At 49.0% G+C, this 27612-nt stretch overlaps 5 protein-coding genes and 1 pseudogene across 5 annotated transcripts; 4 read left to right on the forward strand and 2 right to left on the reverse strand.

The window, feature by feature from the left end:
* Positions 1-598: 598 nt before the first annotated feature.
* Positions 599-4449, forward strand: LOC128267362 (guanine nucleotide-binding protein subunit beta-1-like). Its single transcript, XM_053004179.1, has 2 exons — positions 599-1738; positions 1901-4449. Exon 2 carries the CDS (start codon positions 2021-2023, stop codon positions 3041-3043), a length of 1023 nt encoding a protein of 340 aa, XP_052860139.1. The 5' UTR covers positions 599-1738; positions 1901-2020; the 3' UTR covers positions 3044-4449.
* Positions 4450-7037: 2588 nt separating this feature from the next.
* On the forward strand, positions 7038-10202 carry LOC128267852 (guanine nucleotide-binding protein subunit beta-1-like; annotated as a pseudogene).
* Positions 10203-13303: 3101 nt separating this feature from the next.
* Positions 13304-17188, reverse strand: LOC128268931 (WD repeat domain phosphoinositide-interacting protein 2). Its single transcript, XM_053006241.1, has 5 exons — positions 15950-17188; positions 15682-15853; positions 14867-15609; positions 14680-14807; positions 13304-14615 (listed from the first exon to the last, which is right to left on the reverse strand). Exons 1-5 carry the CDS (start codon positions 16015-16017, stop codon positions 14467-14469), a joined length of 1260 nt encoding a protein of 419 aa, XP_052862201.1. The 5' UTR covers positions 16018-17188; the 3' UTR covers positions 13304-14466.
* A 365-nt stretch (positions 17189-17553) lies between these two features.
* Positions 17554-18513, forward strand: LOC128267306 (mediator of RNA polymerase II transcription subunit 8). The gene is made up of 2 exons (XM_053004113.1): positions 17554-17826; positions 17900-18513. The coding sequence occupies exons 1-2, from the start codon at positions 17662-17664 to the stop codon at positions 18476-18478; spliced, it is 744 nt and encodes a 247-aa protein (XP_052860073.1). The 5' UTR covers positions 17554-17661; the 3' UTR covers positions 18479-18513.
* A 232-nt stretch (positions 18514-18745) lies between these two features.
* Positions 18746-20079, reverse strand: LOC128279076 (uncharacterized). The gene is made up of 2 exons (XM_053017798.1): positions 19690-20079; positions 18746-19195 (listed from the first exon to the last, which is right to left on the reverse strand). The coding sequence occupies exons 1-2, from the start codon at positions 20077-20079 to the stop codon at positions 18746-18748; spliced, it is 840 nt and encodes a 279-aa protein (XP_052873758.1).
* Positions 20080-20456: 377 nt separating this feature from the next.
* On the forward strand, positions 20457-27570 carry LOC128277738 (mediator of RNA polymerase II transcription subunit 24). The gene is made up of 5 exons (XM_053016244.1): positions 20457-20583; positions 21853-21939; positions 22017-24265; positions 24343-24852; positions 27437-27570. The coding sequence occupies exons 1-5, from the start codon at positions 20470-20472 to the stop codon at positions 27534-27536; spliced, it is 3060 nt and encodes a 1019-aa protein (XP_052872204.1). The 5' UTR covers positions 20457-20469; the 3' UTR covers positions 27537-27570.
* Positions 27571-27612: the final 42 nt, after the last annotated feature.

Raw genomic sequence — 27612 nt, forward strand, 5'->3', positions numbered from 1 at the left:
ATCCTTCGCGGTTGCTGTCCCGAGGTGCCGCAAACCCTTTGGTGGAAAGCGGAGTCACTACGAAATGTAACAGAAGGTAATGGTTAAATACGAAATGTAATAGTACTGATAGTAGTAGTATATTTGATGAAAACATGGTATTTAGAGTAATTTAACACAGCATGTTTAATGGGTAACTAGCTAAGCTTGATTTTGGGAACTTGTTCTGAATAATTTTAAGTTCTCTTCTATGTGATAAATGCATTTTTGCCAAATTGCCAAACTGGTAATGTATGTGAAGGATACATTTTAGTTCCTATTTTTATTTAAATAATCGATTTGATGGAGATATGGCTGATCCGATTGGTGATTTTTTAATGTGAGATGAAATTATCAACAGGTTCTTTTTCGATTTCGAAGGGATTATTTAAACGACTGATTTAAAATTCCTCGCCCTCATACTGACTGCACCGCTTCCAGCATCTAACTGACAGCATTCGTTCCAGTGACAGCCCTCAGCGACAGTTCATGCACACAACACACACACACACACACGACCACATCACTTAAGTTCTGTACGCAGCTTCTAAGCCCATTGAGCCGAGCGGAGGAAAAATTGTTCAATTAAATGCAAATAGTCATCGGGTGGCAGCACCCCCATACCCCCATAGGCCAGTAAGTAGCGCAGCGGAAGCCCACGCTCGAGTGTTCATCGTTTGTCGAGGAATTTTGAAGATTTTTGGCGAATGAAAAGTGGTGACTGATCGGCCACCATCGTTACAAAGCTGCATAATAGGCGTTCGCACCAATCGCACCGATAAGGCACCTCATACCGATGACCCTCTCCGTGTGAAGTGAAAAAATAGTTACATCCCAGCATCTTAACCTCGCTCGGTGAGATCGTGCGATTTGCGGTGAGCTGCACATTCGTGATCTCACACGGCTTTCCTCAGCAGCGCGCTGCCGATCTCCAGTTCAAAGGGAAAAGGAAATTCCTTTAGATCCGATTGTTGACCGTCGTGTGTCGTCATCAAGTACAGCGTATCGCTTGTATTTCGATCCTTTTGACCACTCTGTGTGTTTGTGTGTACGTGTTTGGGAGGATCTACATCCGCCAAATGGCATTGTAAAAAGAAAACGAAAAATATTGCTCCAGTGTCCGATAACGTCACACCCTTTACAGCAGCACCGAAAGCGAGTCCAAAGAGGACCCCACCAAAGCGGACCACATATTAGCGCGGAAAGAAAGGGTGGCGCAGGGCGGAAGGAAGGAAGAGAAAAAGGCGAATAATCGACATTGACGATAGTGATGAAGTGATACGGACGGTGGCCTAATCGCTATTGTGTAGGCGTGCGTGCGTGTGTGCGTGTTGACTGTGTGCTTGCATTTACGAGTGTGTGAGTGGATCACGCATCCGCTCTGGATAGAGCAGTGCACCAACGCTCCCATCGACCGGACACAAGTGAGGAATCGCCCCTCTCCCCAACATACATTAGCCTGCAGCAAGTGCTCTCGGGAAGGGTGCGCGATCAGCGAAAATAGTGACACGATTGTGCGACTGTGCCACTACCCTTTGATCGCTGTGTAAACACAAACACAAGCACGAGGGCGAACATCGAGTGCAGGCCGACTCTAATTGATCGTCGGAGAACTTCCAGCGGGTCTGCTAACAAGCATTGCGTGCGTGCGTGCGTTCGTGCGTCCAGCATCGTCATCGGCAACAACGTTCGAACCCCACCAGCGCCAGAGAGAGCACGAGTAAGCGAAATGGAAAGACCGAGAACGGCACTGCCGCAACAGATTCATCTGAATACAATAGCAATGCAGTTGTATTGTTTTTTTTTTCTCTATTTTTCACTTTCATCTTTCTCTCTCTTTTTTCCCACCTCCTTCTTTTTTGCACTATCGCACCACACACAGGCTTGAAGCTATTCACTGAGCGTTGCGAGCATCGCAACGATCGTCATCTAAGCGATCTCCCGCCGTCCAGTTGGAAGCGAACGGAACGCATCGTCCAACCCTCTACGATCACTAGCAACGATGAATGAACTCGAAGCCCTGCGTACGGAGGCGGAAACGCTGAAAAATGCGATCCGCGATGCACGAAAAGCGGTGTGCGATACGTCGATGGTGCAGGCCACGGCCCAACTGGAGGCGGTCGGGCGGATTCAACTGCGCACTCGCCGGACTCTGCGCGGTCATCTGGCAAAGATCTATGCGATGCACTGGGGCAGCGACTCACGATACCTGGTGTCGGCCTCGCAGGACGGCAAGCTGATCGTGTGGGACTCGCACACCACCAACAAGGTGCACGCCATCCCGCTGCGCTCGTCCTGGGTGATGACGTGCGCGTACGCCCCGTCCGGTAACTATGTTGCCTGTGGCGGCCTGGACAACATCTGCTCGATCTACAATCTAAAGACACGCGAGGGCAACGTTCGCATTGCGCGGGAACTTGGGGGCCACACGGGCTATCTGTCCTGCTGTCGCTTTCTGGACGACAACCAAATCGTGACCAGCTCGGGTGACATGTCGTGTGCGCTGTGGGACATCGAGACGGGCCAGCAGACTACCTCTTTCCAGGGGCACACCGGTGACGTGATGGCCCTGTCATTGGCCCCGCAGGGGAAAACGTTCGTGTCCGGGGCCTGTGATGCGAAGGCAAAGCTGTGGGACATCCGCGAGGGCCAGTGCAAGCAGACATTCCCGGGCCACGAGAGTGACATTAATGCGGTGGCCTTCTTTCCGAACGGATTTGCGTTTGCGACAGGTTCGGACGATGCCACCTGCCGGCTGTTCGACATCCGGGCCGACCAGGAGTTTGCGATGTACTCGCACGACAACATCATCTGCGGCATCACGTCGGTCGCGTTCTCCAAGTCCGGCCGGCTGTTGTTGGCCGGCTACGACGACTTCAACTGCAACGTCTGGGATACGATGAAGGCAGAACGGGCCGGCATCCTGGCCGGCCACGACAATCGGGTGTCGTGTTTAGGCGTCACGGAGAACGGTATGGCCGTGGCGACTGGTTCCTGGGACTCATTCCTGCGTGTATGGAATTAGGAAGGTAAGAGTCGGACGGAATTATAAGTTGCACGAGAATCGCAGTGTTTAGTGCAAAAGGATAATTACCAGAGCCAAACTGGAGGTGAAGCTCCTTCCATAGGGAGGTAAGATGTTTCATTTTCGGTCATTGTCTTTTTAAAATATATTTTTGTAAAATCGTTAACTCCCACCGTGATCGTGCGCACAAGCCTTGTACCATGCAGTGATCACAATCATTTGATGTGACCAAAACAGTTCATTTGACGATCAAGTGATTTTCGCGCAGTAATTGAGACAATACTGATTCGGATTATGCGCTGCACAAAGTTATGTACGGACTAAGCTGTTCTCAACTGCTGTGTTGTGACACTTCATTAGAAAGGTGAAGTGAGACAGTTGCCGATGTGGGGCAGGTAAGGTGTTTACGAGACCGCTGAGGCCTTCCATAGCGGAAACTCAAACAATTTCTAACTATCCGTTTGGCCGTGGCAGGCAGAATTTGTTCATTTTTAAACCCTCCTTTGCATGATCCTGTTTGTGTCAGTATCGCGTGTTGAGTAAATATTGTCCCGTGTAAGAAAAAGAAATCTGTTTAGAAAGGCGAAAGATGGCACATGTGCTCTACATGTTCGTAAGATAGCATTTAAGTTTTATGATTTCCGATTTGATTTTCGTCAGTCATAATTGTTCTCCGATAACTAGGAGTCTCCATACGGCCCAAAATCGTTAGAAGGAAGGAACGATCGTTCCTTAAGATCGAAAACGTTTTACATTCTTTTAGGCCAAACAAAGACCATCGAAGAGGCGCAGCTTGTCTATATTTACATTGCATAGAAATGAAGAAAAACTAATTTATATCGTGGCATTACCTTTTATTGACTAGCAGTCATCTATAGGGCGAAAGCATCGCGTAGATTGAGGAAAACGATCAACGAGGATCAGAGAAAAATATCACATATCAACATATCGTGCACCTACACGTCATTTTCGTTTCATTTATTTAAAAAAATACAGTTTACAATCCTGTTAAATTAAACGGCGATGGGAGCAAAAATGGGACATGAAGTGGCCACGCACGACCACATCCACAAGCACACAGCAGCACATGTAATAGGGCAAAGTTAAAACTGCAAAAATACTGTACCGAATTAGGAGGACATCGTCAGCTGATATAGGATTGATGGAGGGAATATTGTAGCTATAGCGCATACCAAGTTAATTAATAAATTACGCGTGTTGAAACGAACAGCGTCGCAGGGCCACGAAAGGGCGACGAAACGGTATCAAACGGCAAGGCGTTTGTGCGTTTACTACGGTGAGGAGACGGTCGCCGACAGTAGGAACGTTGTTAATGGACCATTGCGGATTTCGTTGTTAGATGAAATTTCGTTTTAAATTCATGAATAAAGTCTCATATTATGTATATCGAAGATAAGTTTACCGTCAGTTCAGCCGCCGCTCATTTGAACGTTTGAAAAGGTGTTCCGGTAAGTACGCGCTTTTCGGTCTGGTTGGTCCGGGGCGAAACACACGGTGTGTGTTTCGGCTCCAGTGTCACTGTGAGTGCCGCAGCGAATATCGTGGCGCTGTACGCAGCACCCGCACTCGTGAGCAGGAAAACTGTCGTCATCCCGGTTGGTCGCGCTCTACTCACTGTGGGGCGTGAGAGATCTTCGGCGGGAGACGGACCCAATCCTTGCGCACACACCGATGCACCCAGCCGCTCTGGGAGTGTTTCGTTTTTTTAATGAGTCACGGAAAAGTCGCAGCAACGATATCGCGGACGAGAAAATTGAAATTTTCCACCGTATAATGTGCATTCAGTAGTCGGAATTGTGGATGAAAGTTAACCCCGCGGCGGCACGGTGCACGGGTGGGTGTTGTTTGCTGTGTGCATGCCGATTCTAGGGTTCGTTTGTGGCAATCGGTTGTGTGATGGTGGTGGACCTTGGTATCGGAGATTCGAGGACAGTTTTCCTTTCCAGCTTTGGGACCTTCATATGTGCTCTCGTGTGTCTCTGTGCGTACACGTGTGTGTGGACATGCCTGGTATTGTAAGTTGAACCGTTTGGTTTTCCGAAAAACAAATGGAAGCAGTCGCGAGTGTAACTTGCCAGTAAGCTATCTTACCAGCTGTTTTAGTCAAACAGCGCCGTGGTACGGAGTGGGAAAAAGATTCGCTTTTCTTACGGCCATAAATTTTCACTAGCATCCGGCACGCCCGACTAGTTCATTTTCTTGCCAGCCGGATTCATCGTCGGTGGCGTTCATGCTCCATCTCCCGGGCTGCAGGCAACGTGTGACGTATTGAGAATACTCATGTTCAGTTCCTACGACCATTCGGCAGCTAAAGGGTAAAGGGTTTTTATTGAAGGATTAACCAGTTTTGCCGAAGTAAACCGGTGAAGGCCTGTCTGGAGTCAATGGTAGCAATGGGGTTTGGGATGAACTGGACTGATGAACTGCGGTGTGGAGATATTTGGAGAATATTAAGCATATTATTTGGCGAGCGCGCGCAATATACCGTACGCACCACGCGAGAGCAATCAAAGTACGAGGACAACGGGCGAATGAACGCACAGTAAGATAAAATCCCAACAACAGCAACACACATGAGAGCAAAGACCGATAGAGAAATGGTCGGTCTCTCTGAAGAGCGGGCATCCGTGGTTGGATCGAAAAAAGGTGGATATCGAATTTTCAGTGTGTCCCGAGTTACTACGAAGAAGTGTACGATGGTTTAGTGCGGGCCTCGGGGTTTCGGTGCAACAGTGAAAATGGACTCTTCGCTTTTTTGGTGTGTGTTTTTCGGTTTATTAGATTCTTTAACTGCTTGAGCGCGGTTCGGAAACGATTCGTGAAAAAAGGATTGCCGACAGAACGGCCAGATAGTTGGTGCCAGTACAAAGAGTGCGATATCACACCGTCCCCACAGATCGATCTCTGTTCTGGCCAAAGTGTGTGGCGCCCGGAGGCCCGCGTGCCGTGCGGATTGCATACTATCCGGGAAAAGTGAATGAAATCACCCTGCACGAAAATTGTCGATTTTTGTGAAGGAGGAAACGCAACACTTCGCGAACCATTTCCCACCACCACCATTAGGGATTTTCCAGCATTCACAGTGGTTGAATAACTATGATTTTTGCTCTTTTTTTCCTGCAGTCTTAGTTGAATTAGGCAGACCCTTTCTTTGCTCGAAACACAGGAAAAGGATATACCTAAGTGGCCGGAAAGAAGTTTTGCACAGTGACGGCAATTGGTTTTTGGTCGGGGCTGGCAGAAAACTGCAGATAATCGATAAATTGGTGCCGTGCAAAGAGCGAGCGCGAGAGTGAGAGCGAACGCAGGCCGGGTGAATGGTGAGATAGAGCTTGCGAGCCTTTTCAACACTTCCTCCGCGGGCGGCGGTGTGGCCTGTATGCTGCGTTTCGCTCTCGCTTAGGTGGAGACGGTGCTACTACCAAGTTACTAAGCAAGAGGCCTACTCTAGCCCAGACCGCACATGCAAAGTCCGTGCTCCAGGACCTGCCGTTGTTCGTCCTACGTCCGCGTTGCGTGTAACATGCGAGATAGCACGAAGTGAGCGAACGGGAAAAGCGTGAGCTTGGCCAAACGGCAGCGAAGTATGAGTGTAAAGTGAGAAAAGCCAGCCAGCCAGCAGTGAGCAGTAGAGCAACAGCAATAGAGTGGTGTGAACGTTGGACGGATGCTTGTACCAATTCGCAAACGACCGTTACGTGCCCTATAGATAGTATCCTGGGGGCACTTGCCAGCAAGCGGTACCGGGAGGTTGTATGCAGGAAGCGGAAAAGGTTCTCCGACGACAGTGAAGAGCATCATCGCAGAACGACCAGGACCAGGGGGAAGCGGAGCAGGAACCGACGCGCCCACAACAACGCACACCACTTCCTGTTGCTAGTGCTGTGAGACGGAAACCACTTACCCTGAGCTCTAGCCAAGAACTTCGGCCCCGTTTGGTCGGCATTGAGATACGGCAAGGAACGAGTCAACAATGAACGAACTGGAAGCGCTCCGGCAGGAGGCGGAAACGCTGAAGAACGCGATCCGCGATGCGCGAAAGGTGGCCTGCGATACCTCGCTGGTGCAGGCGACGAACAATCTCGAGCCGATCGGGCGGATACAGATGCGCACGAGGCGCACCCTGCGGGGCCATCTAGCAAAGATCTACGCGATGCACTGGGGTAGCGACTCCCGGAACCTGGTGTCGGCCTCGCAGGACGGCAAGCTGATCGTGTGGGACTCGCACACCACCAACAAGGTGCACGCCATCCCGCTGCGCTCGTCCTGGGTGATGACGTGCGCGTACGCCCCGTCCGGTAACTTTGTGGCGTGCGGCGGCTGGACAACATCTGCTCGATCTACAACCTGAAGACGCGCGAGGGCAACGTGCGCGTGTCCCGTGAGCTGCCCGGCCACACCGGCTACCTGTCGTGCTGCCGGTTCCTGGACGACAACCAGATCGTGACCAGCTCGGGCGACATGTCGTGCGGGTTGTGGGACATCGAGACGGGCCAGCAGTGCACCTCGTTCCTGGGGCACACCGGCGACGTGATGGCGCTCTCGCTGTCGCCCCAGTGCCGGGTGTTCGTGTCCGGAGCGTGCGACGCCTCGGCGAAGCTGTGGGACATCCGCGAGGGCCAGTGCAAGCAGACATTCCCGGGCCACGAGAGCGACATCAACGCGGTCACCTTCTTCCCGAACGGGCACGCCTTTGCGACCGGTTCCGACGACGCCACCTGCCGGCTGTTCGACATCCGGGCCGACCAGGAGCTGGCGATGTACTCGCACGACAACATCATCTGCGGCATCACGTCGGTCGCGTTCTCCAAGTCCGGCCGACTGTTGCTGGCCGGCTACGACGACTTCAACTGCAACGTCTGGGACACGCTGAAGGCGGAACGGGCCGGCATCCTGGCCGGCCACGACAATCGGGTGTCCTGCTTAGGCGTCACGGAGAACGGTATGGCCGTGGCGACCGGTTCCTGGGACTCCTTCCTGCGAGTATGGAATTAAGTGTTGCCGCGTTAGCTACGTAGGGAAGGGTACGGTGAAGATAATCGCACTAATGATAGTAGTATCATCCGGACGTTGGGCCGAGCGCATCGGCTCGCCCGAACGCGGAGGCTCCTCGCGCCAGCTGCGTGTCGGAGCGGAGGTGCCAGACTCTGGACGCCCGTTACACTTAGGCTAATACTGAACACATATGACACAAATTTTTATTTCCCAACTCCCAGATCTTAGGGTGCGCAAGCCACGCCAATAACGTTTGCACCTCGAACAGTGTATTATGCAATGGCCGGACTCATCCTAGATTCCGCACACACATAAGGCACGCGCAGGCACAACGTACGGCGTCTACTATGTCGTACTATTTTTTTTGAAGTATTAGACATTCGGAAGACGCTACGGACAAACATAGATTCAGGCGGCAGCAGCCAGCATTCAGCGGCAGTGTTTTCTCGGACAGCGCGTACCAACAAATCAACTAACTAAACACGCATACCAACACACGCACATGAGAAGCGAGAAGAAGGACAAACTGTTCAGTATAACCGTTTTGCGCCATTAGCGCCGTTGAAAGCGTAGGCGTAGGTAATGAAAAGTAACACACTTAAGGAAGCCCTCCCCCCCAAAGCAGATAACTTAAGGATATCATTTGGCTAGCGAAGAAGTAAATCCGGCGGCAAAAGCAAACCACTCAAAGCTAAACAAAACAATAGTTAAGTAGCGACGAAGTGTAGCGTAAGTGAGCAGCCGTTAAAGTGTAAGTTAAATGATGTAAGCCGAATGCCGGGGCCGGAGCAAAGCCGGACACAAAACCGACATTTTTGAATATCCCTAGCACTTACACCTTGCGAGCGAATAATCCGCAACATACAAGCGAGCCATAGCAACAGTCATATATAATCCATTGAGCAGTGCTTTTTATTGCCATTACGTTACCGATATTACGATACTTGATTTCGCGTTCACGCACCATAATCCCGTGATTCGAGGTTCCAGCTACCAAAAAAAAATCAGGCTTGCATCAACTGAAGGCTGACGGCGTTCCGGGGACGACGAAGCCACTGTTAAGCGCGGTGGAGACTAATGTATTAGAATATCAGTCGGTGTGTAACGCTACCAAATGCTGTACGAGAGAACGCAGAAACAATCGCATTTATACGTGGTGAAGCGAAGAGTAACCCAATAAAAGTCTTTTACGTTTTTTCGGTAACATAATAGAACCACTCACTGTGAAAGATGTAATCTAAAGCCAGTTCGTGACATCTAAACCCTAGAACCGGAGCCACTACCTAGGTAAACCCAAACCAGCGGATACACTAATCCGATTCGAAAAATGGAAACAAGAACCGAGTTTTTGAATGTTCTCCGCGATTCGTTCAATGCAATATTCTGTGGACAAACAATAGTCGAGACTAGTGTGTGTGTGTGTGTGTGTGCGCGTGTGTATGAGCAATCGCCGACGGCAGCCGAGCTAGACAGCTCCGTAGAATTCATTTTGCGCACCATTCACATTCACTCCCGCAAGCATCTCCTCTGCGAGACCTTAAATCATCTTCTGAGCAAGGTGGCGAAGGGCACAATAGCATACAACTGCATGAAAGGGTAAAACAACACAAACAGGACTAAAGCGGTTTTATCCATTACCAAACAACTGCAAACTATTCTCTCTTACAAATATACGTTAAAACACGCACGAACGCACACATAAGCGATGAGTCGGAAATCAAACTATGCAAAACAAATATACAGAGAAACCGTAATGGAATCGTCATGGATTTTCTATGCATTGTGTACATTTAACTAAATGTTTCGTGTGTAACAAAATATATTTAAAGTGCGCGGTGTAACAAACAAACAAACAAACAAAAAAACAAAACCCACAACCCAACACATCATCGACGGACGGTTGGGCGTGGGGGCCGGCGGCACCAAACATTATTACCCAGTCACCGCCGGGCAGAACAACACTATTATAGCGACGGGAAATGTAGCATACAAATAGAGTTCGCTAGAATAATGAAACAATTGCGAGAATCGATCCCACGTGGTGTGGGCCCGAACCGGGGATGAAAAACATAAGATTTTAGAACAAAATTATTGATCTATCGTGCTTTTTGAGTTTGAAATGGAATAAAGTAAAGTATGAAAACCAAAACCAAAGCCAATCTTTTGACAAGAGTGATTGCGATCGGGCTAAAGAACATCCTGCCGAGCAAGTATGTTTTTAGCAGCAGACACTACCTATCATACTACACAGTTGCAAAAAGCGTTGGAATGTCACGTTGCGACCGTGTGTTTCTTTGTTGCTGAAAGATAAATTCAAAAATAACGAACGATCTACGGGCGTACTGTTTTGCGCATTAACTTAATGTCCGCCGGAGCAAAGCGGCTGCAGCAGCAGCAGTAAACAGCATTAAGCGGAAAGAGATTTAAAAGAACCAGCTTCCGGCAAATGGTGCCCCTCAAACAAGAAGGAAGAACGTACACTTGCCCCAAAAAGGTAAGTCGTGTACCATCCTGTTTGCACAATGCATACTTTAGGCTACAAAATGCTTCTACCGTATCGGCTCGTATCGCGCTGCCAGCTTTTCCCTTTACGAGTTTCACGAATAATTAAAAATTATATAAATAACCCGTCGAGGCTGGACCTCAACGTGGACGGCAGAGAGAAAGAGCAGAAAAAAGAATATTCTTTTCTAATGGGTGGTCGACATGAAAATGGAATGCAGAAAAAGGAAATGGAATGCTTTTGCCGATTCTGTCGAGCACTTTTCTAATCTTCCCGGTTGAAAGTCCCCGGTTGCTAGTGCCATTATCTTTCGCGCGCGGTGTTTCAAGCTTACGCAAGTGCAACTAACATAGTCCGGAAGTAAACGATAGATAAACAAACTGTCTGGAGCATAATCGATGCTTCGGTTCATCATCCTGTGAAAAGGTATGGCGAAAGGATACAAATTTACTAACAAACCAGCAGGTGCCACGCAACATGTTCACAGGGCGGAAAACTTTATCAGGACGCGGTTGTTGCTATTAACTGCTGTGCTTCAATCAATCAGCACCGGGAGTCCATATAGCCACCGCCAGCGGGGTGTGAACTGCTAACACGAAAACGGTCTTCAATCAAACAAAACTCAACTTTGATAAAGTACGATAACATGAAGCAGAGAACATAAAGAACTCATAAACGGAATGAATGGTAAGAATGCAAGTCGTGCAAGGCACGAAAAGATAACTATGTAGAATTCTATTCTATTGAGAGAAAGATTAGAAATAAGCAAAGGGGCAAATAAAACCATCTTATTTAATCGCACTGTGTAACAGAATGGTTCGTCCCCGCGGGCAAACGGCTATAACAAGCGTCTGCACAAGACGCTTGTCCAGCCGTTTGTCAGCTGGGGTACAGCAAAAGTGTTACAACCGAAGGAATTAGAGGAGAGATCACCGTGCGGACGCGGCTGTGAACCGTTAGCTGTGGCCGTTAGCAACAGTTATTTCAATAAATAAGCAAACTGAAAAAACCATCAAGCAAACCACACAAATTTCCTAAGGAATCACTATAACAAAACAACGGACAGGCTAGAAAAACATCCCCTGACCCTCAACGTACATTAGATCGGAGGCACCGTACGTTACGAGCAAAAATGGCTCGTCGTGTGTTTCTACACCTCTTTAGGTTGCTTATGCCGGTGGAGCTGTGTGCTGTTGAGTAGCAGCAAACTAATAACATACCCGTACACACTACGCTACATGTAATTGCCAAATGTTACTCATGGAAGGAGTGATAAAATAAAAACTACGACATTGAATGGAAAATGTTAGCTTGGTTGGTTTGGATCAGCTAAAGCCAGGTTCAGTTTAATAGCAATCGCAAAGAGGAACAATGTGACCAATAGGTACACGCCAAATCGTTACATTTTTACACAAACAAACGTATAACACACACACACACACACATACACACGCACACGGACAAAGATGACAACAAAGAGATGGATGGAAAAGGTGCGAAAAATTAAAAGCTGCAAACTGGTATCCACGAAAAGCACGCATAGATCGATTGAAGTGTACTACGAAAAAACTGTAAAACCATTAACTAGGTAAAAGGAGAATGGAAAGAATCACTTGAAAACCCGATCGTATTATGAGGGGTCATACAACTCACTCGATCGGTGGGAAGCAACCGTACGAGATAAAATGGAATAAAAGTCAACAACAAATATCTATCAGTTTCACATTTCTTGTTTAATAACACTCGCCTATTTCAGCAACGGCTTCCCTGGTCGAGTCCACCGTGAATGTTCACTACTTGCCCACCCAAAGGCGAACCGTGTCGAAAGATAGCTTGAGCATGTGCCTGAGCCAGCGCACGGTATGCTCGGCAGTTAGCAGCACATAGTAGCGCAGGTAGAAGTACTCGCGAGATTCCAAAAATACTCCCAACCAAAGGTACGATACGCGGGCAACCCGGACCGATAGGTTCCAGGTGGTAATTAGTGCATTGCGCGCTAGTTCATATTCTCGCGAAGCTTTCACCATCGTATATCCAGCAGCCATGTTTGAGGGAAGGTTGCGAATGGTACGCACTGCATCCCGAACCGTTAGTCCTTGGCTACAGTCACGCAACATTAAGCTCCACTGAACTGCTCGTAGTTTTTCGATGATGCTGATGCGCGGTGTAGTTTTCAGTGATAATGTTTCTTGCGGTTCGAGGGCCTTCGCAGTGGCACCGCTTGTCGATGGTTTCAGTAGCGAACCATCCTTAACCCACAGGTTCGAGCGGCTCTGGTGCAGTTCACGGTAGCCAACGGTGAAACCCTCTAGCTGCGCCATCGACTTCGGTAGGTAGCGAAGTGTTGGGCGCACGCACGAAGTATTCTGCAACATGCCTGCGTTGGTCACCTTTCCAGAGGGTAAATTAAGCAGCAAAGCCGTCCGATGAGATGGATGAAACATTTCTAGTTAGCAAGGATCTTCTCGCGTGATGAAATGAATCCGAGAAACAGCTTCAAAATTTGCTAACAATTTTCCCAGTCCACGAGAATTTTACTCGACTCTTCCAATGACAGTCGAAGGTAGGTAGATTGAAATGCTGTGTCGGGATACGGATTTGTACATCGCTCGTTGTCACCGCGGAAGGCCTACTATTGCGATTGCTTTTGTAGATTTTTCGATTTATGTATTCATGCATATCCGATGGAGGCGCATGGTGTCACACAAAAAAAACTAATATCGAATGTTTTTTCTCCGAAAGATTTTATTGTTCCAACATACTGGTACTTACGGACTATTATTAAACCAAATACAACTCAGTCCCCTTCCGGGCTATTGAACGACCTTTCCTTCGATTTTCCAGCGACTGATGTGCCATTGCACACCCTGACTGTCCCATTGCTCTACCCTTCATCTGCCTACATCACGATATGCTAGCGTTCGACGGTTCCCTACCAACCGAGTAGGGATGCGGGATTATTTGGTAGAACCAAATCGAGCTCGCTGTCGTTCTAACCATTTCGCGCATAATCAGCTTAAGCTTACACTCATACATACTTCTGTTTTTTTTTTCATTTTTAAGCCTTTTCCAACAAGAAAATCCTAAGCTTCACATTGATGCCCGAACCATTTGTTTCATTTTGTTTCCTTTTCGTGCCTTTCCTCAATATGCTAGTGAAGAATGGTAGAGGAACGCTTCTTTGCTAATATTATCTTTAAACGTTTCTTTCAATTAAAAGTTACTACTAGTAATTTTCGACGAACCTTCTGTTTGTTTTTTGTCTCTACAAGTGATGGTCAGAAAAAACATATAATGGAAAGAAATCTGGAGTCGCTTTTCCTACGGCCGGGCGCGTCAAGCGCCAAATGATGGTACGGTTGGGATGCTCCCATTCGGTTGATTTTGCCGACCCGTTCGAAGGCGCTCTATCACATTGATGATATCTCGCTCCCTCTGGTTCGAGTGAGTGAAGATAAAGAATCTTTCTGTCTGCACTGTAATCGGAAAGCGCTTGCTTGTATGATTGTAACGTTGTACAAGCGCTCCGTCAAGTCAAACGTGCATTTGTGTATTATCTACGTTCAATCCGTACACCGTCCGGACAGTTGTGGATGTGTTGAAATCAGCAGATGGAAATATAGGAATCTTCTCGTTGCCTTTTCCCTAAAAGTACTAAAACCACTTTCACGGCGGCAGCAGCAGCAGTGAGACAAGCAATCTCCGAACATTTCCTTCGTTACCTTTCTCACTGAACAGCACCGTCTATGTGAATGTCGGGAACGGAGGGAAAGAGAGCTTAAACAAACAACGTTACCATCGTTATCATCCAGTATCCGGAAACACCACGAACAACTCGAAGTTCAGCTTGCCCAAGTGCGCTGGCCTTAAAGTTGGTTCGTGGAGTAGTCTTGAAAGCCGTCGTTTATTGCTGCTGATGGGAATGGTCTTCATCCAGCGAACCGAATCCTCCACTTCCCGCACTGCTGCCGGCCGCCGCTCCGCCACGAACAGTGGCAGCGTAAGTTGCGGCACCAGGTGGTACCACCGTAGGTACACCGATCGGTACGGATTCTAGGGAAGAAAATGGCAATTACATTAGCGACGAACAGGACGAGGGAGAAAAAATTCCGTTTACCTGCTCGAGGTGGATTTGGTGGTGGTTCGATGTTTCTGAGATCGTGCTTTTTGACGAGCTGACACTCGCCACCTTCGGTCGGGAGCTGATACACATAGAGATATCCATCCTGCGAGGCCACTAACATGCTGGTGGGAGGAACAGTTTATTAGTAGGTTTCCCGGGTAGCTCCCGTAGACCCTCATACCGTAGTGCTTTCTGAATCGTAGTGATGACACAGGAATGTCTCAGTCCTGCCACCGGCAGCACGGCAGAGGCGAAAGCTCGTCCCTGCGTAAACACGTCCGTCACTTGAGACGGTAGCGCCATCGGCAGATAGCTCGATACCGCCTTGCTGATGTAGCCCATCCAGTGGTCCTTTCCACTCTGTTCGTCGCTGCTTTCCGGCGAACTACGCTCAAGCTTGAAGATATGCACCGTTTCCGTGTTCGAGCTGCAGCACAGATACTTCGAGCAGATGCTGAACGCGAGCGAAGCGATCGAAACGCAGCGCTTGACGCCGCGCCGAAACTCAAACAGCTTCGTACCGTCGGCCACCGAAAACACCCGAATGACCGTACCCTTTTCACTGGCCGTCGCTATCTCGGTACCAATCTGGCTGAACGCTATCGCCGCCAGCGGCGAATCGTGCGCCGGTATCATAATTTTGGCGTGCAAATTAACCGCATCAAAGATCTGCACCTCACCGACCGTCGCACTGCCCGGGTACGCCAGATAGCAGTGATCGGAATCGGAGGCCAACGCACACAGACCCGTCTTGTTGGGCGGCGTGTCGCGAATCGTGTGCACCACCTTCATGTCGCGGATGTTGTGAATGTAGAGACTTTCCTCCAGGCAAACCACCAACCGGGACCGGTTAAGCTTCACCGCGAGGATGGTGTTCGAGTACGAGTAGTTGCATATTTCCGTTCCCTTCTTAAAGTGACACACCTGCGGACGAGGAAATGGGGTAATTTTGGGGTGTTATCGGAAAAATCTAGAGACGCCCGGGAATGGCCATACCTTCAACTTCCTGGGTGCATTCAGTGAAACCACCGCCACCAGCGAACTGCTGAAAAGGCGCTCTACCAGACAGATGTCCTCGCCATAGCTGGTGTAGATTTGATCCAGGTTCGAGTCGACGGAGTTCAGCGAAAACAAACTATAGCCATTTTTGGAACCAACCGCCAGGGATCTGTGTCGAAAAATATGGGTTTTGGTCAGTGCCAAGATCGGGGGGGTCAAAGGTTTTCCCAATGACGCCGTTAAACCGTTTCTCTTGGTTACGTACGAGCAATCTTGATTGAAGTTGACAAAAAATCCTCCCGCGTCGATGTCGGTCCTTGCCAGCAGACTCATGGCGATTCGCCGCGGGAACCACGTGCCTTCGCTGTTGATGCGAAAAGTATTCTGTCTAACGTGGCAACTTCCGGGCTAGATAAAATTTGAACTCAAGTCCAAATTTTGCAGTAAGTTGGTCGGTCACGCTGCAACGGCTGTCAAGGCCACGGTCGTAGACAACCAACGAAGCGGATTAGGTGACGCAGTACTATTATCGATGATCGCCACTGGGGAACACGATCAGCAACGGGGCATATGCAGGAGAAACAGCTGATGCAACGAACGGCTGCCCTATTCCGTTAAGCCAACAACGTCGACCGTCGCCTGTCAGGGTAGCTTGTTTTTGTTGTTGTTGCTACTGTTGGTTCGATTGGCACCGACACCGATTAACCTTGAACACCACACACACACACACACGGGAAGGCTTCTTTTGTGGAGCGAGCAAGGAAGAAATGTCCTACGAAACTGTCTCGATAGGTGAACAGAACCGCGGGAACCCGTGTGAATGTGTGTCCGTTGGTTTGCTATTCACCTACGCACTAAAACGGAAGGCCATCGGATGATAAGGGACAAAAGCGCACGGTTCCACTGCGGAACTCGGTAGGAGGCAGCAGCATACAAAGCCCGTCAAAATACACACACGATGGCGACGCTATCGAATCGTCACAATGGCAAAACAAACAACACACAGACCCTACAAAACCAACAGCCACAAACGCGGTCGTCTCTGCGGTGGAGGACTTTTGCTTTTGCGTTTGTTTTTTCCACCCTCTTCGTGGGTCACTTTTTGCGCTGTTTGCCTTCGGTCTGTTTTTATCGCTTTCTTGTGGTATCGCAGCACGGACGAGCAACTGTTGAACAAGGAACAGGCAACGTCGCGAGAGCGAACTCTTGATTATCTTCTATTTCTCCGTGCGATGGCCACGGTAAACACACGATTCGCTCTCTGGCGAATGGGAAACTTTTGTTTTCGCAAGCTTTTGCACTGTGCAATCCGTGCCTGTTCCGTTCTGTTCCGTGGGTCCCGTAGCAGCTGAGCAATAGAACAGACAGAATGTTTCCTTCGCTCCAAAACGATTCCTTCTTTTTCCGACGATCGCGAAGACGTTCTATGTGTGTGTCCCCAAAAGTGTGCGCTTTTTGGTGTGCTGCTTCCCTTCCGTTGTTTTCTTTCTTTCTCGCTGTTGAAAATGGGATTGAACCGTGGGGTGCTTTGTGTGTTTGTGCGTGCTCGCAGTGTGCACATCTGACAGCTGAGAGCTAATTCACGGTTCAGGAAGAAGAAAAAGAACTGGCACGAAAACATTGAAACGCTTGAGCTGTGGTTTAAATGTTACACCACATCAAAGCTGAGCCAGATATTAATTTCTGACAGGCCAATTCTGTAGCACCTGCCCAAGTTGAAATTAAAGTTTTAATTTTTGGCGATTTACATCCTGTTTAGCTCTTTCGCCAGCGATCGAAAGATGATTGCTTTGACAGCAAAACATGCTGAAGCGTTTCGCGGAGTTGACGTTTGCAAAATTGTTTGGTCGGTGTTTTGAGAAGGAAAACAATACTCGTGGATTGTGGCAAAAGAATGTTGTGTTGTGTTTGTTGCGGCCGAAAAGCTAATTACTAGTGTTTCCCGCTCATTAACTTGGTCAAATAAACAACACCAAAATGCAGAGGGAAGAAAAGCAACTCGAAATGCTGCTGGATGCGGTGCTGAACAGGGTAAATGATTTGATACACGCAATAGGAGCGATGATTCACCGAGTGGAAACCGAATACGAAACCCTGAATTGGCCCACCTTTCTCGATAACTACGCTCTAATATCTGGCCACGTGAGTAGACCGTGATTGCTTGCCGCTGTCGGAAAGGACTGTTTTAAACCATTTACTATTCCACCGGCTGTAGGTTACTGGACTGATGAAAATACTGAGCTCGGAGATTGGTACACCGCTGCGCAATCTTACCGTACTACCACTGATACTCAGTCAGGAGCGCGATGAAGCATTACTACAGCTTACCGATGGCCGAGTGCCGATGTTTTCGCACGATCTGGCACCGGATTATTTGCGCACCAAGCCAGATCCCGGCGCCGAAAGCCGACAAGCGGCGCACGAAGCGAAAGCAAACAACCTGACCCTGGAAGCCGGCATCAAACAGGTTGCCCAGTACAATAAGGTGATTTCGCACGTTTGGGACATACTGAGCAAGGCCAAGGAAGACTGGGAAAACGAATCGTCTACGAGGCCCGGCATACAGCAGACGAGCTCGATGGCAGACACGCAGGCATTGGTAGCTGCCGTGGGTCTGGGAAATGGACTGACCGCTCCGTCCGTACCGAATGCGGGTGTAATGATTCCTCCGGCCATCCGCCAAGGCTCTCCCATGGGTACGGTCCCAACGCCAGGAGCTGCCCCGATGGGTAAAGTACCCTCCGGCATCAAGACTAATATCAAGTCCGCCAATCAAGTGCATCCGTACCGATAAAACGATTGTAGTTGATAATTGAAGGAATAAAACTAAATCTCATATTGTATTGAAACTGCTCATGCAAAGCAATGCTCATTTTGATTGTTTTAATTACAGCATCGCCTGATCCACACTGTACGATAATCGCTACGATGTGTCGTAGCGATTTGTCGTAGCAATTTGTCGTAACGATCTGTAGAGTGTGCCGTTATCTTCACGGTGCTCAGAAGGGACCATTTAAAGGTAAGTAAACAATGATATTGTTTCTGAAGTGATTTATTATGCTTATTCATTCGGTTGGAACGTTTTAAAACATGTTCCCAGCTGAGATGATACATTTTGTTCGCTTGTATATTCTACAACTCGAAATTTTCTTGTTAGCGACCCCATCTCTGCTTCAAATAATACATCAGACATTAATTTCTGTGCTATAACGCTTTGCTCGCCACTAACGCTTCTTAATTTGCTGGCTACATATTTCCCAAACGTCTGGAAACCATCTTCATTTTCCAGCGATTGGAGCGTTCTCCCTAAAAGTTTAATTACTTCTGTCGTAGCATCGTCATTCGTTTCTCTCTTCCTCTTCCAAGACATAGAATTTGATCTCGACGCAGATGGTGAGAACATATCGCATTCTGATTTATTTGTTCGCATATCGCATTGTGATGTTGGCATCTCAAATGAAAGTGTATCCTTAGTATCAACGTCTTCCTCTTGAATATCCTCTAGCTGTTCCTAAAAATATGAAACAATATGAAGTTTCAGTAATTTTCATTGGGTTTTGATTGTGCAATTTCGTTATTATATTTGATTTAATTTTTATTTTTTCAGTTCCCCAAAACTGAAGTGGAGTGGCTGGAAATTGCACGAGAATTTGAGAGAAGATGGCAATTTGCGCTCTATCGACCGAAAACAAATAAGAATTGTTCCACCGAAGGGAAGTGGTTCCTTCTACTACAATTATAAACACACCCACAGTGTTGTCCTTATGGCAATAGCTAATACAAACTATGAATTCGTCTACTGCGACGTGGGAACAAACGGCTGAATCTTGGAAATTGCTTAATGCTCTAATGCTCTTTTGCTCAAATTTTCTAGATCTGCGTCGATGGTCGAAAACGACCAAATTGGTGCAATTTCGCTAGCCACACGCTAGCGATGCAATTTCACAGATCAAAATAGCAATCAAATCGTAGCGTGTGGACCGCCCATAAAGTTTATTTTCTTACCTCTTTCACGGTTAAAATCATTTCGGAGTCTTCCATCGTGTGTTTAGAGACCCTCGGGGTGTCTTGGTCCCGCAGAAAATGCAGCTTATCATAATACCACAAGCGTGGCCTGTATATCCGATCCGCTGCACATCCTGATGCTGCTGACCTCCGCACTTTCTCCGATTCTTTGCGGTAAACTGTCCTTAAATTATTTATTTTTTTCGCCACGGTTTCCCTGGTGCAGGTGGGCTCGATTTCCTTATATTTTGTAATTAAAGCATCGTATGCATCCGCCTTTTTATTGCGATCACTATAGTCTTTATTTTTCACTTGCCAAAGACATGGCAGACTTTCGTAAAGTGTTATAAGTTCACTTAAAATCTCGCGCGAACATTTACGAAGGTCCATCTTGAGCGTCCAAAACATCAACATGTCAAATCGTCATCAACACACGCACACATGTCTATCCATCATCAGCACACGCACACATGTATGGAGATTGGGCCGATATTAATGCTCAACGCTTCAGATTCTTTTGATGTGAAAGGATGCATCGTAACGATGCATCGTAACGTGTGACCGTAAATCACACAGCCCCAGCTCAAGCGTTTCTGTCATTCATTTGCGAAACAGCATCTTTGAAGTAGCGTAGAAGACGTTTTAAACGCGCATGTGAAAGCTTCTTTGCTGACGAATCGCTTGTTGACGAAGGTCCTGTTAGATGCAGATGTAAACAATCAACACACAGTGTCCCGGTTTGCAGCTGCCGGTTAATTTATTCCAAAACTAGTGGTGAAAATGATAATCGACAGTCCTAAAACGACTAGCAAAACCACGCTGTTGAAGCTGATGTTGTTGCGCGCCTGGAGGGAGCGATGGTCGGATTGCCAGTGGGGTATCAACGTGAAAACGGTAAGACACTACGAATCGCTGTGGACTGCCCGTTCGAATTCTTCCAGCGTCTGTAACTGTCGGGCTGTAAGCTGCCTTGGAATGCGTACCTGCACCGTCAGCAAGTGATCGCCGACATCCTCCCGTTGCTCGTTTCGTAGTCCTTTTCCACGCAAACGTATTTCCGTGCCGCTTTGCGTCCCTGGATCCAAGTGCACTCGGAATATACCGTCGACACCGCGAACGGACAATTCACCACCACGAATAGCCTGTAGCAACGATATACTTTCTGTGGTGTACACATTGAGGCCATTCCATCGAAAGTGGCTAGCGTCCGGCACGTGCAGTATGAGTGTAATCTGCCGTTGCATACCTGGAACACGGACCTTGAGGCGATCTTTGTGGCGGGTTAGTTTTGGAATGCTGACACTCAGTTGGTGACTTTTTACAATAATTCCTCTCCCGCGGCACTTGGGACACGTCAGCTTGTGGGGTGTGTGCTTTGTTCCGTTGCAGAATTTGCACGGTACACTCAAGTGGCCGGTTTCAGTGTGGAAAATTTGCGCTCCCGTTCCTTGACATATGCTGCAAACACCCTCATTGCGGTCGTTTCCTGCGTACGAGCAACGGTCGCACTTCACCCCGATGGGCAGTGTCAAGTCGCGAGTCGTGCCTTCTATCGATTCCTTCATACTGATGGTCATTATGACGTCCTCATAATTGAGCTCATTTAATAATCTGCCCCGTTGAAGCTCTTGTGTGCCGTTTTCCTGGGGTAACAGTCGATTATTTCGCCGTACAATGTCCCGATAAAGCTGAGGATTTAGATCCACGATTCCGTGTTCGACACGAGGTTTCAGTTCTACCATCAGTGCCTCGTAAGCTTCGGTGATTTGGTTAAACTTCATCTCCATGGCTGTCTTGTCAATTAGCGCGATCGTCTGGCTTCGATCGGGATGAAATTGTTTGGCCAATTGATAATAGGCTCTCTTGATGTCGGAGTATGATGCTGTGCGACCGACTCCGAGCACAGCGTGGAAGTTGTTCACTGTTGGTACGGGTGTGGATTTTGGCTGAACGGTAGAAGATTTTGTAGCATCTTGAGCGGGAAGTTTTGGCACGCCCGCGGAGGATGCAGAAGGGTTCTTTGCTCTTGCGATAATCAAACGGGCCAACCCGGTGGTAGCGAAACGAAATTTGTCACCCATTGCTCTAGCGGCACGAGCGTTCACTGCAGTTACACGTTTGCTTTGATGCTCGGTTGCTATGAATAATTCTTTTGTATTACAGGTGCTTACTAGAGGCGTGAGTGGCGATGTCTACAATTTGGCTGATGCCATCATACAGCAAGCTGTGGTTGGATCGGGAGCAAATATGGTAAGGATGATCGGTAGGCGCTCTTCACCTGATCTGTTAAATGATCACCTTGTAAAACACGAAACATTTCATTTCAGCTGTTTCTTTCCTATCTGAAGCACTCTCTGTGTGCACACCTGATATCGCATGCCGCCGTGCTGAATCGTATCGCAAAGTACGAACACTTCGACAAACACCACTGCCTGGTGGCGCTACTCGACTTCCTGCAGTCAATAATCGACGGTGTAACGTGCCGAGGCAAGCAGGAGGAAGCGTTACTGACCAAAGCGGTGGTCTCGCTGGTGCACTGGCTGATACAGATCTACGAGTGTGCGTTAAAATCGTACGCCGAAAAGCGCTCATTTTCCGTTGAAGAGGAATCGGTTGTACAGAAGGTCGCTGTGGTGCTGGAACGTATTGTCGAGAGCCCGTTTCTTTTGGGCGTGATATCGATCGGTAAATATGAGGCACCTGAGCTGTTTGTGGCACTACAGCAGTGTTTCAATGGCATCAACAACCTGACCATCACAACGGGCTACGTGGCGCACGTGACCGGTAGTCAAAAGAATGCAACCGTAACCGACTGTATGCGCAAACTGGTTATGATCGAGCTGGACGCATCCGAGATGAAGCTGTTCGATGGTGGCAAGGTGGAACCGATCACCTTTATTCTGCAGCCCCTCATAGCGATTGAAGTATTGCTCAATCCGATCAGCGATACCACCGTGTATGTGTCGCAACTGATCAACCTGCGGCAGCTGAAGGGTTACACGAATGCCCGGTTGTACTGTGAACTGGTGCGCGGTTGCTTCGTGTCGCTCAACAACGTAGAGGGCACTTCGAAGGAGTCGCTACTGTGCGCCTTCGCATTCATCAAGGTGCCGCACATTGTGCGACAGATTCACAGTCGCATAGCCGGCAAGGAACAGAAAGAGGAGGCCACCAATCAATCGTACAGTGTCGATGTGGTCGAAGCGTTCGAAATGCTGCTCCAGGATACGCCCGTTCTAGACTACATGGACATGAAGTGTGCTTGCAACGTGGTAGAGTGCCTGTTGAAGGAACTGGTAAAGCACAATCTCGTGACGGACAATCAAGTAAAGCAGTTCGTTGCTCAGCGTGAACCGATCACACTCGGGCTGCAGAAGCTTGAAACGAGCAACACACAATTGGCGATGATGCTGAAGTTTGTGTTTCGTGTCGAGTCACCCCTGGGAGGCATACTGAAGGCGTTGGCTGCCGATTTTAGTAAAGTGCAGGACGCTCTGCTGGCCATGCTCTGCCAGGTGCTGACTGGTAACGGGCTTGATCTGGTGCTGTCCGTCGCCTCGGTCGAGGGAAAGTTGAAGCTGCTCGTGTCGGGCCTTCTGAAGTGCAACGACTACGCAAAGCAGGCGACAACCGTCGAGCTCGGAAAGGCGGCCAGTACACGGGCCGGTCTGTTCGATGTCAGCTTCATGATGCTGGCGTATGTGGCGCAAAGCCACGGGTCGGACGCGATACTGGCCGAAGGCGGAAACACGTTCTTCGAAAAGTGGGTCCGCGAGTTTATGGTGGAGCGCAAGAAAACCAAGTCACCGATGACGATGGTCAAGCAGGCGGACCCAATGGTGCTGGAGGAGCTGATCATGGCACTGAACAACACCGACGCGGGGTTGAAAACTTCGAACCTGCGCTGGGAGGACATCTGCTACACGATACCGGCCCTGCTGCACCAGGTGCTGATGGCGTGGGAAAATGAAACCCTGTCTCCGGTGGAGATCAAGAAAATGCTCGACGGACTGAAGGCACACTTTTGTTCGTTCGCCGTCTGCTCCGCCTCGTGGCTTTGCGCGTACATGCAGATGGTGCGCCAGGACGAGCAGCTGAAACCGATGAACATGGTGCAGCAACTTTGCAGTGCCCTTAGCGGACCGCAGGCGGAAGAGTGGCTGCAGCAGGAGTACGCTAAGGATCGTTTCACGCTGATGGGTCAAATCATCCGTAAGATGCAACAGGAGTTCCAGCGAATGCCTCAGAGCAATCCGAAGCTTCGGGCCCTCTTCCCGGCACAGCATATGGTGGCACACTTGCCACTCGAAGAGCAGTTCGAGGAAGCGTGGAAAGCAATCGCCGAACGCGGTTGGCTACCGATCGAGACCACCTTCCTGCTCGACACACTACTTCAACCGTGCGGTCCTGTCTGGCTGGTCGAGAAACTGATTGCGAAGCTGTTTCAGTGCAAGTACATCCGCGAACTGAACAAAACAATGGACCTGATCTTCGCGATTATGCACCTCGACATGGAACGGTGCACGATCGCGCTTCTATCGCAGCTCGTTCCGATGATGCTGCTCAACAAACAACAGTAAGTACCATGCGAACTATCCCATTCTCGTGCTCGACTCGTTGATTAACACGTCGCGCGCGTCTCTTCCTCCACAGAACGGCAGAGATAGTCGATCCGCAGTCGCGCATCCTGGCGAAACTTTGCGTCTACTGCATCATCGTGACGATGGAGAGTTCCGTGACGGCGTCCAAAAAGCGTGTCCGTACCGGAGGGCCCGAGACAGAAGAAATGGACACTTTTTGCTCGAGCGCCAAGCTACGGAAAATCGAACTCGATGGGTTGGGCGTACCATGTGGCGATGCGGTCGCTGGAGAGTTTTCACTTGAAAGCCCGCTGGACAGCAACACCGGTCGGGAGACGGCAACGGTCAGCCTTAAGGAGCCACTGCAGGGTTGCTTGCAGACGCTGTTCCGCACATTCACGCAGTACATCACGACGAATGAGCTGTCGCCAAAGGTGTACTTTGTGTTCCAGTTCCTATCGTTGCTGGTTGAGATTGGGCACGAACGTATCATGTGTGTGCTGAAGCTGGTACCGAACGGTTTAATACAAAACCTGCTGAAAATCAATGCCACCGATGAGATGACGGTTGGATTGATTTTGAGGTAAGTGACTACGATGGGTCCTGGGTCGAGGTTCCGAGTTGACCGATGAACATACTTTGCGTGCAAAACCATAGCACGTGACCGAATCGAGGACATTGTTGAATATTTTAATAATTCATTACCATGAAAATTGTGTGAACCTCAAAGCTGCTCTGTGCCCACCGAAGAGCGCTCACGAAAATGTGCCGTCCTCGCCGATCATTTATGTAAATTATAGCTTGAAAACGATGGTTTGTTCAGCAGTTAACGGAGCGCTGTAGTATCTATTTTTATTGAATCGCAACCTTCGTAGCGAAATGTATTTAATACGACCGTACGCCCCTGTAAGGCCATCAGTTTGACCTCAAACGCAGGGCTTTATTTACCGACCAGATGGCACCAGCGGCGACAACGATCCGTCCCCGTTTAACTTTTTTTGATGAAGCGACGAAAGTTTGGAGCGGACCACCGACGCCACCGCTGTACAATCCAAACCAGAGTATGGGGGAGCTACTGTTTCGAGTTTTGCAGAGGTCACCGAAAGATATTGCTCAGATCAGTGCCGACACTGGGCGCACGGTCACGTTCCGTCAGCTGCACGAGTGGAGTGTCCGTTTCGCGCAATCGCTATCCGCGGAGTGTGGTCTAGTGGCGGGAGATCTTGTCACGGTGGTTGCCCGCAATGGGGAGAAGCTAGCAGCGGCCGTGTTTGGATGCTTTATGGCAAACATTCCCATCAGTGCGCTTGATCCATCGTTCCGGCAGGAGGATTACGAGCACATGCTCGGACTCTTCCGGCCGAAGCTGATCATCTGTGACAGTGATCTGGTGGAGGTGTTGAAACTCGTTTCGGAAAAGCTTTCAATCGAACCGCAACTAATAGTTCTCGATGCACGCGTCGATGGGTGCGCTGCTATCGATGATTTGCTGCAGCCGACCGGTGACGAAGAGCACTTCATGTGAGTACGGTCGGCCCAAGGATATGTTGCAGCGCCATTTTCAAATTTCCATTCCGCCCCTGTAGACCGCGACATGTGAGCGATCCGAGCACCGAGGTGGCGTACATTCTGTGCTCCTCCGGAACGACGGGTCTCCCGAAAGGTGTGTGTCTGTCGCACAGCACCTGCATTAGCCGAGCCTCGTGCATGTGGGAAGCGTCCGCCAGCGATCGAATGCTGTCTTTCAGTTCACTTTATTGGGTCACCGGACTGGCGACGCTACTGATCGGTACTCTGGCCGGTGCCACGCGCATCATCACCCGGCAAGGTTGGAGCGCGTCGCTTACGATCGATCTAGTCGAGAGGTACCGCTTGACATTGATTTTTCTTCCGCCGTCCCACATAAATCTGCTGCTCGATGATCCCACGCTCGGGATGGCCGATTTGTCAAGCCTACGGGCGTTGTTTAGCGGCGGTGGACCACTGGCTGACGAAACGAAACGTTCCATAGAACGCTACCTTTCCTACCCGGGAACCAAAGTGTCGGTTGGTTTCGGTATTTCGGAGTTCGGCGGTTGCTCTATGGTTAGCACACAGTTCTACAAGCCCGGCTCCGTCGGTATAATGCGCGACTACACGGAAGCTAAGATCGTTGACGACGACGGTGTGGCACTCGATTGTGACCAGCAAGGCGAGCTGCTGCTGCGCGGTGAGCACATGTTTGTCGGTTACTACAACAATCCCACCGAAACGGCCAACGTGCTGGACGGTGAGGGTTGGCTGCACACCGGTGACATTGCCCGGTACGATGCGAATGGCTTGTTTTTCATCGTCGATCGTATAAAGATCCTCATAAAGTACGCCGGGTATCAGGTGTCCCCGAGCGAGCTAGAGCAAACGATTATGCGACTGCCTGAAGTTGGCCGGTCTCTACGTGAGGTGTGCGTAACGAGTGTGCACCGAGCGGGTAACGATCTGCCGATTGCACTCGCCGTACGTCTGCCGGAAGCAACGATCAGCGCGCAAGAAGTAGTGGACGGGCTAGCGAACGTAGTTTCCGACCACAAGCGTCTGCGTGGTGGTGTGTACTTCGTCGACAGTTTACCGCTGACGTCGTCCGGAAAGATTGCCCGCCATCGGTGCCGTGAGTTGGCCCGCACCTTGTACAACGAAAGACAAACCGTGCTCGACGGCAGCGAATAAGGGGAGTACGACAAGGAAGCGATTACCTTGAATATAGCGCAGTCTGATTGGCGACTGTTTAAAAATGTAGCAAATGTCCGCCATGCACGCTTCCAGATGCGCACAGGCTCGGGTTGCATCCCCATTAAGCCGCTGCACTATAATTTGATTCTTTCGAACCAATATTTGCTTGCCTGATTATCCAGGGTCGTTCAATACGATACGACTTTAACATAGTGCTGTTTGTTGAAGCTATGCAATGAAATAAAACTTCCTATTTATTATACGCCATATTGCTTAAACCCGTTGTCAGCCTTTGAATTACGTGTTATGTAAATTATTTCAAAAGATCAAATGGAAATTACTCATCTTCTTTCAAGTGTTTGAATTTATTTCCAATGTTTTTTTCTCTATTGGTCACTTCTCACGATTCGTCGATGTTTTGTTAACTATTTATTCGTTTCTCTTTCGATTTTCGTTCACAGATTATACGATCTGACGGCCACCACCGGGCGCCAGTTTGCGATGTCCGATATTTGCTTGCTGCGAAACATTCAGCTACGCAAGGATAGCATTAAGTTGTAATTGATCGTTTCTAGCAAACTGTCCAATCTTAACCGTTTTCAGGTTACTTTCTTCCGTTTATAATATAAACAATTAA

This window comes from Anopheles cruzii, chromosome 2 (genome assembly GCF_943734635.1).
Source record: "Anopheles cruzii chromosome 2, idAnoCruzAS_RS32_06, whole genome shotgun sequence".
In the NCBI taxonomy this organism is placed as follows: Eukaryota; Metazoa; Arthropoda; class Insecta; order Diptera; family Culicidae; genus Anopheles; species Anopheles cruzii.

Bases quoted from the DNA above. Each gene is read 5' to 3' on its own strand.
- LOC128268931 (XM_053006241.1), bottom strand. From the start codon at position 16,017: ATGAGTCTGCTGGCAAGGACCGACATCGACGCGGGAGGATTTTTTGTC. The intron at 15,854-15,949 runs GTACGTAACCAA...TTTTCGACACAG, and splicing joins AACTTCAATCAAGATTGCTC to ATCCCTGGCGGTTGGTTCCA. The intron at 14,616-14,679 runs GTAAACGGAATT...TTTCTTCCCTAG, and splicing joins ACCAAATCCACCTCGAGCAG to AATCCGTACCGATCGGTGTA.
- LOC128279076 (XM_053017798.1), bottom strand. From the start codon at position 20,079: ATGGACCTTCGTAAATGTTCGCGCGAGATTTTAAGTGAACTTATAACA. The intron at 19,196-19,689 runs GTAAGAAAATAA...TCATATTTTTAG, and splicing joins TGATTTTAACCGTGAAAGAG to GAACAGCTAGAGGATATTCA.
- LOC128267306 (XM_053004113.1), top strand. From the start codon at position 17,662: ATGCAGAGGGAAGAAAAGCAACTCGAAATGCTGCTGGATGCGGTGCTG. The intron at 17,827-17,899 runs GTGAGTAGACCG...CACCGGCTGTAG, and splicing joins ACGCTCTAATATCTGGCCAC to GTTACTGGACTGATGAAAAT.
- LOC128267362 (XM_053004179.1), top strand. From the start codon at position 2,021: ATGAATGAACTCGAAGCCCTGCGTACGGAGGCGGAAACGCTGAAAAAT.
- LOC128277738 (XM_053016244.1), top strand. From the start codon at position 20,470: ATGATAATCGACAGTCCTAAAACGACTAGCAAAACCACGCTGTTGAAG. The intron at 24,266-24,342 runs GTAAGTACCATG...CTTCCTCCACAG, and splicing joins ATGCTGCTCAACAAACAACA to AACGGCAGAGATAGTCGATC. The intron at 24,853-27,436 runs GTAAGTGACTAC...TTTCGTTCACAG, and splicing joins ACGGTTGGATTGATTTTGAG to ATTATACGATCTGACGGCCA.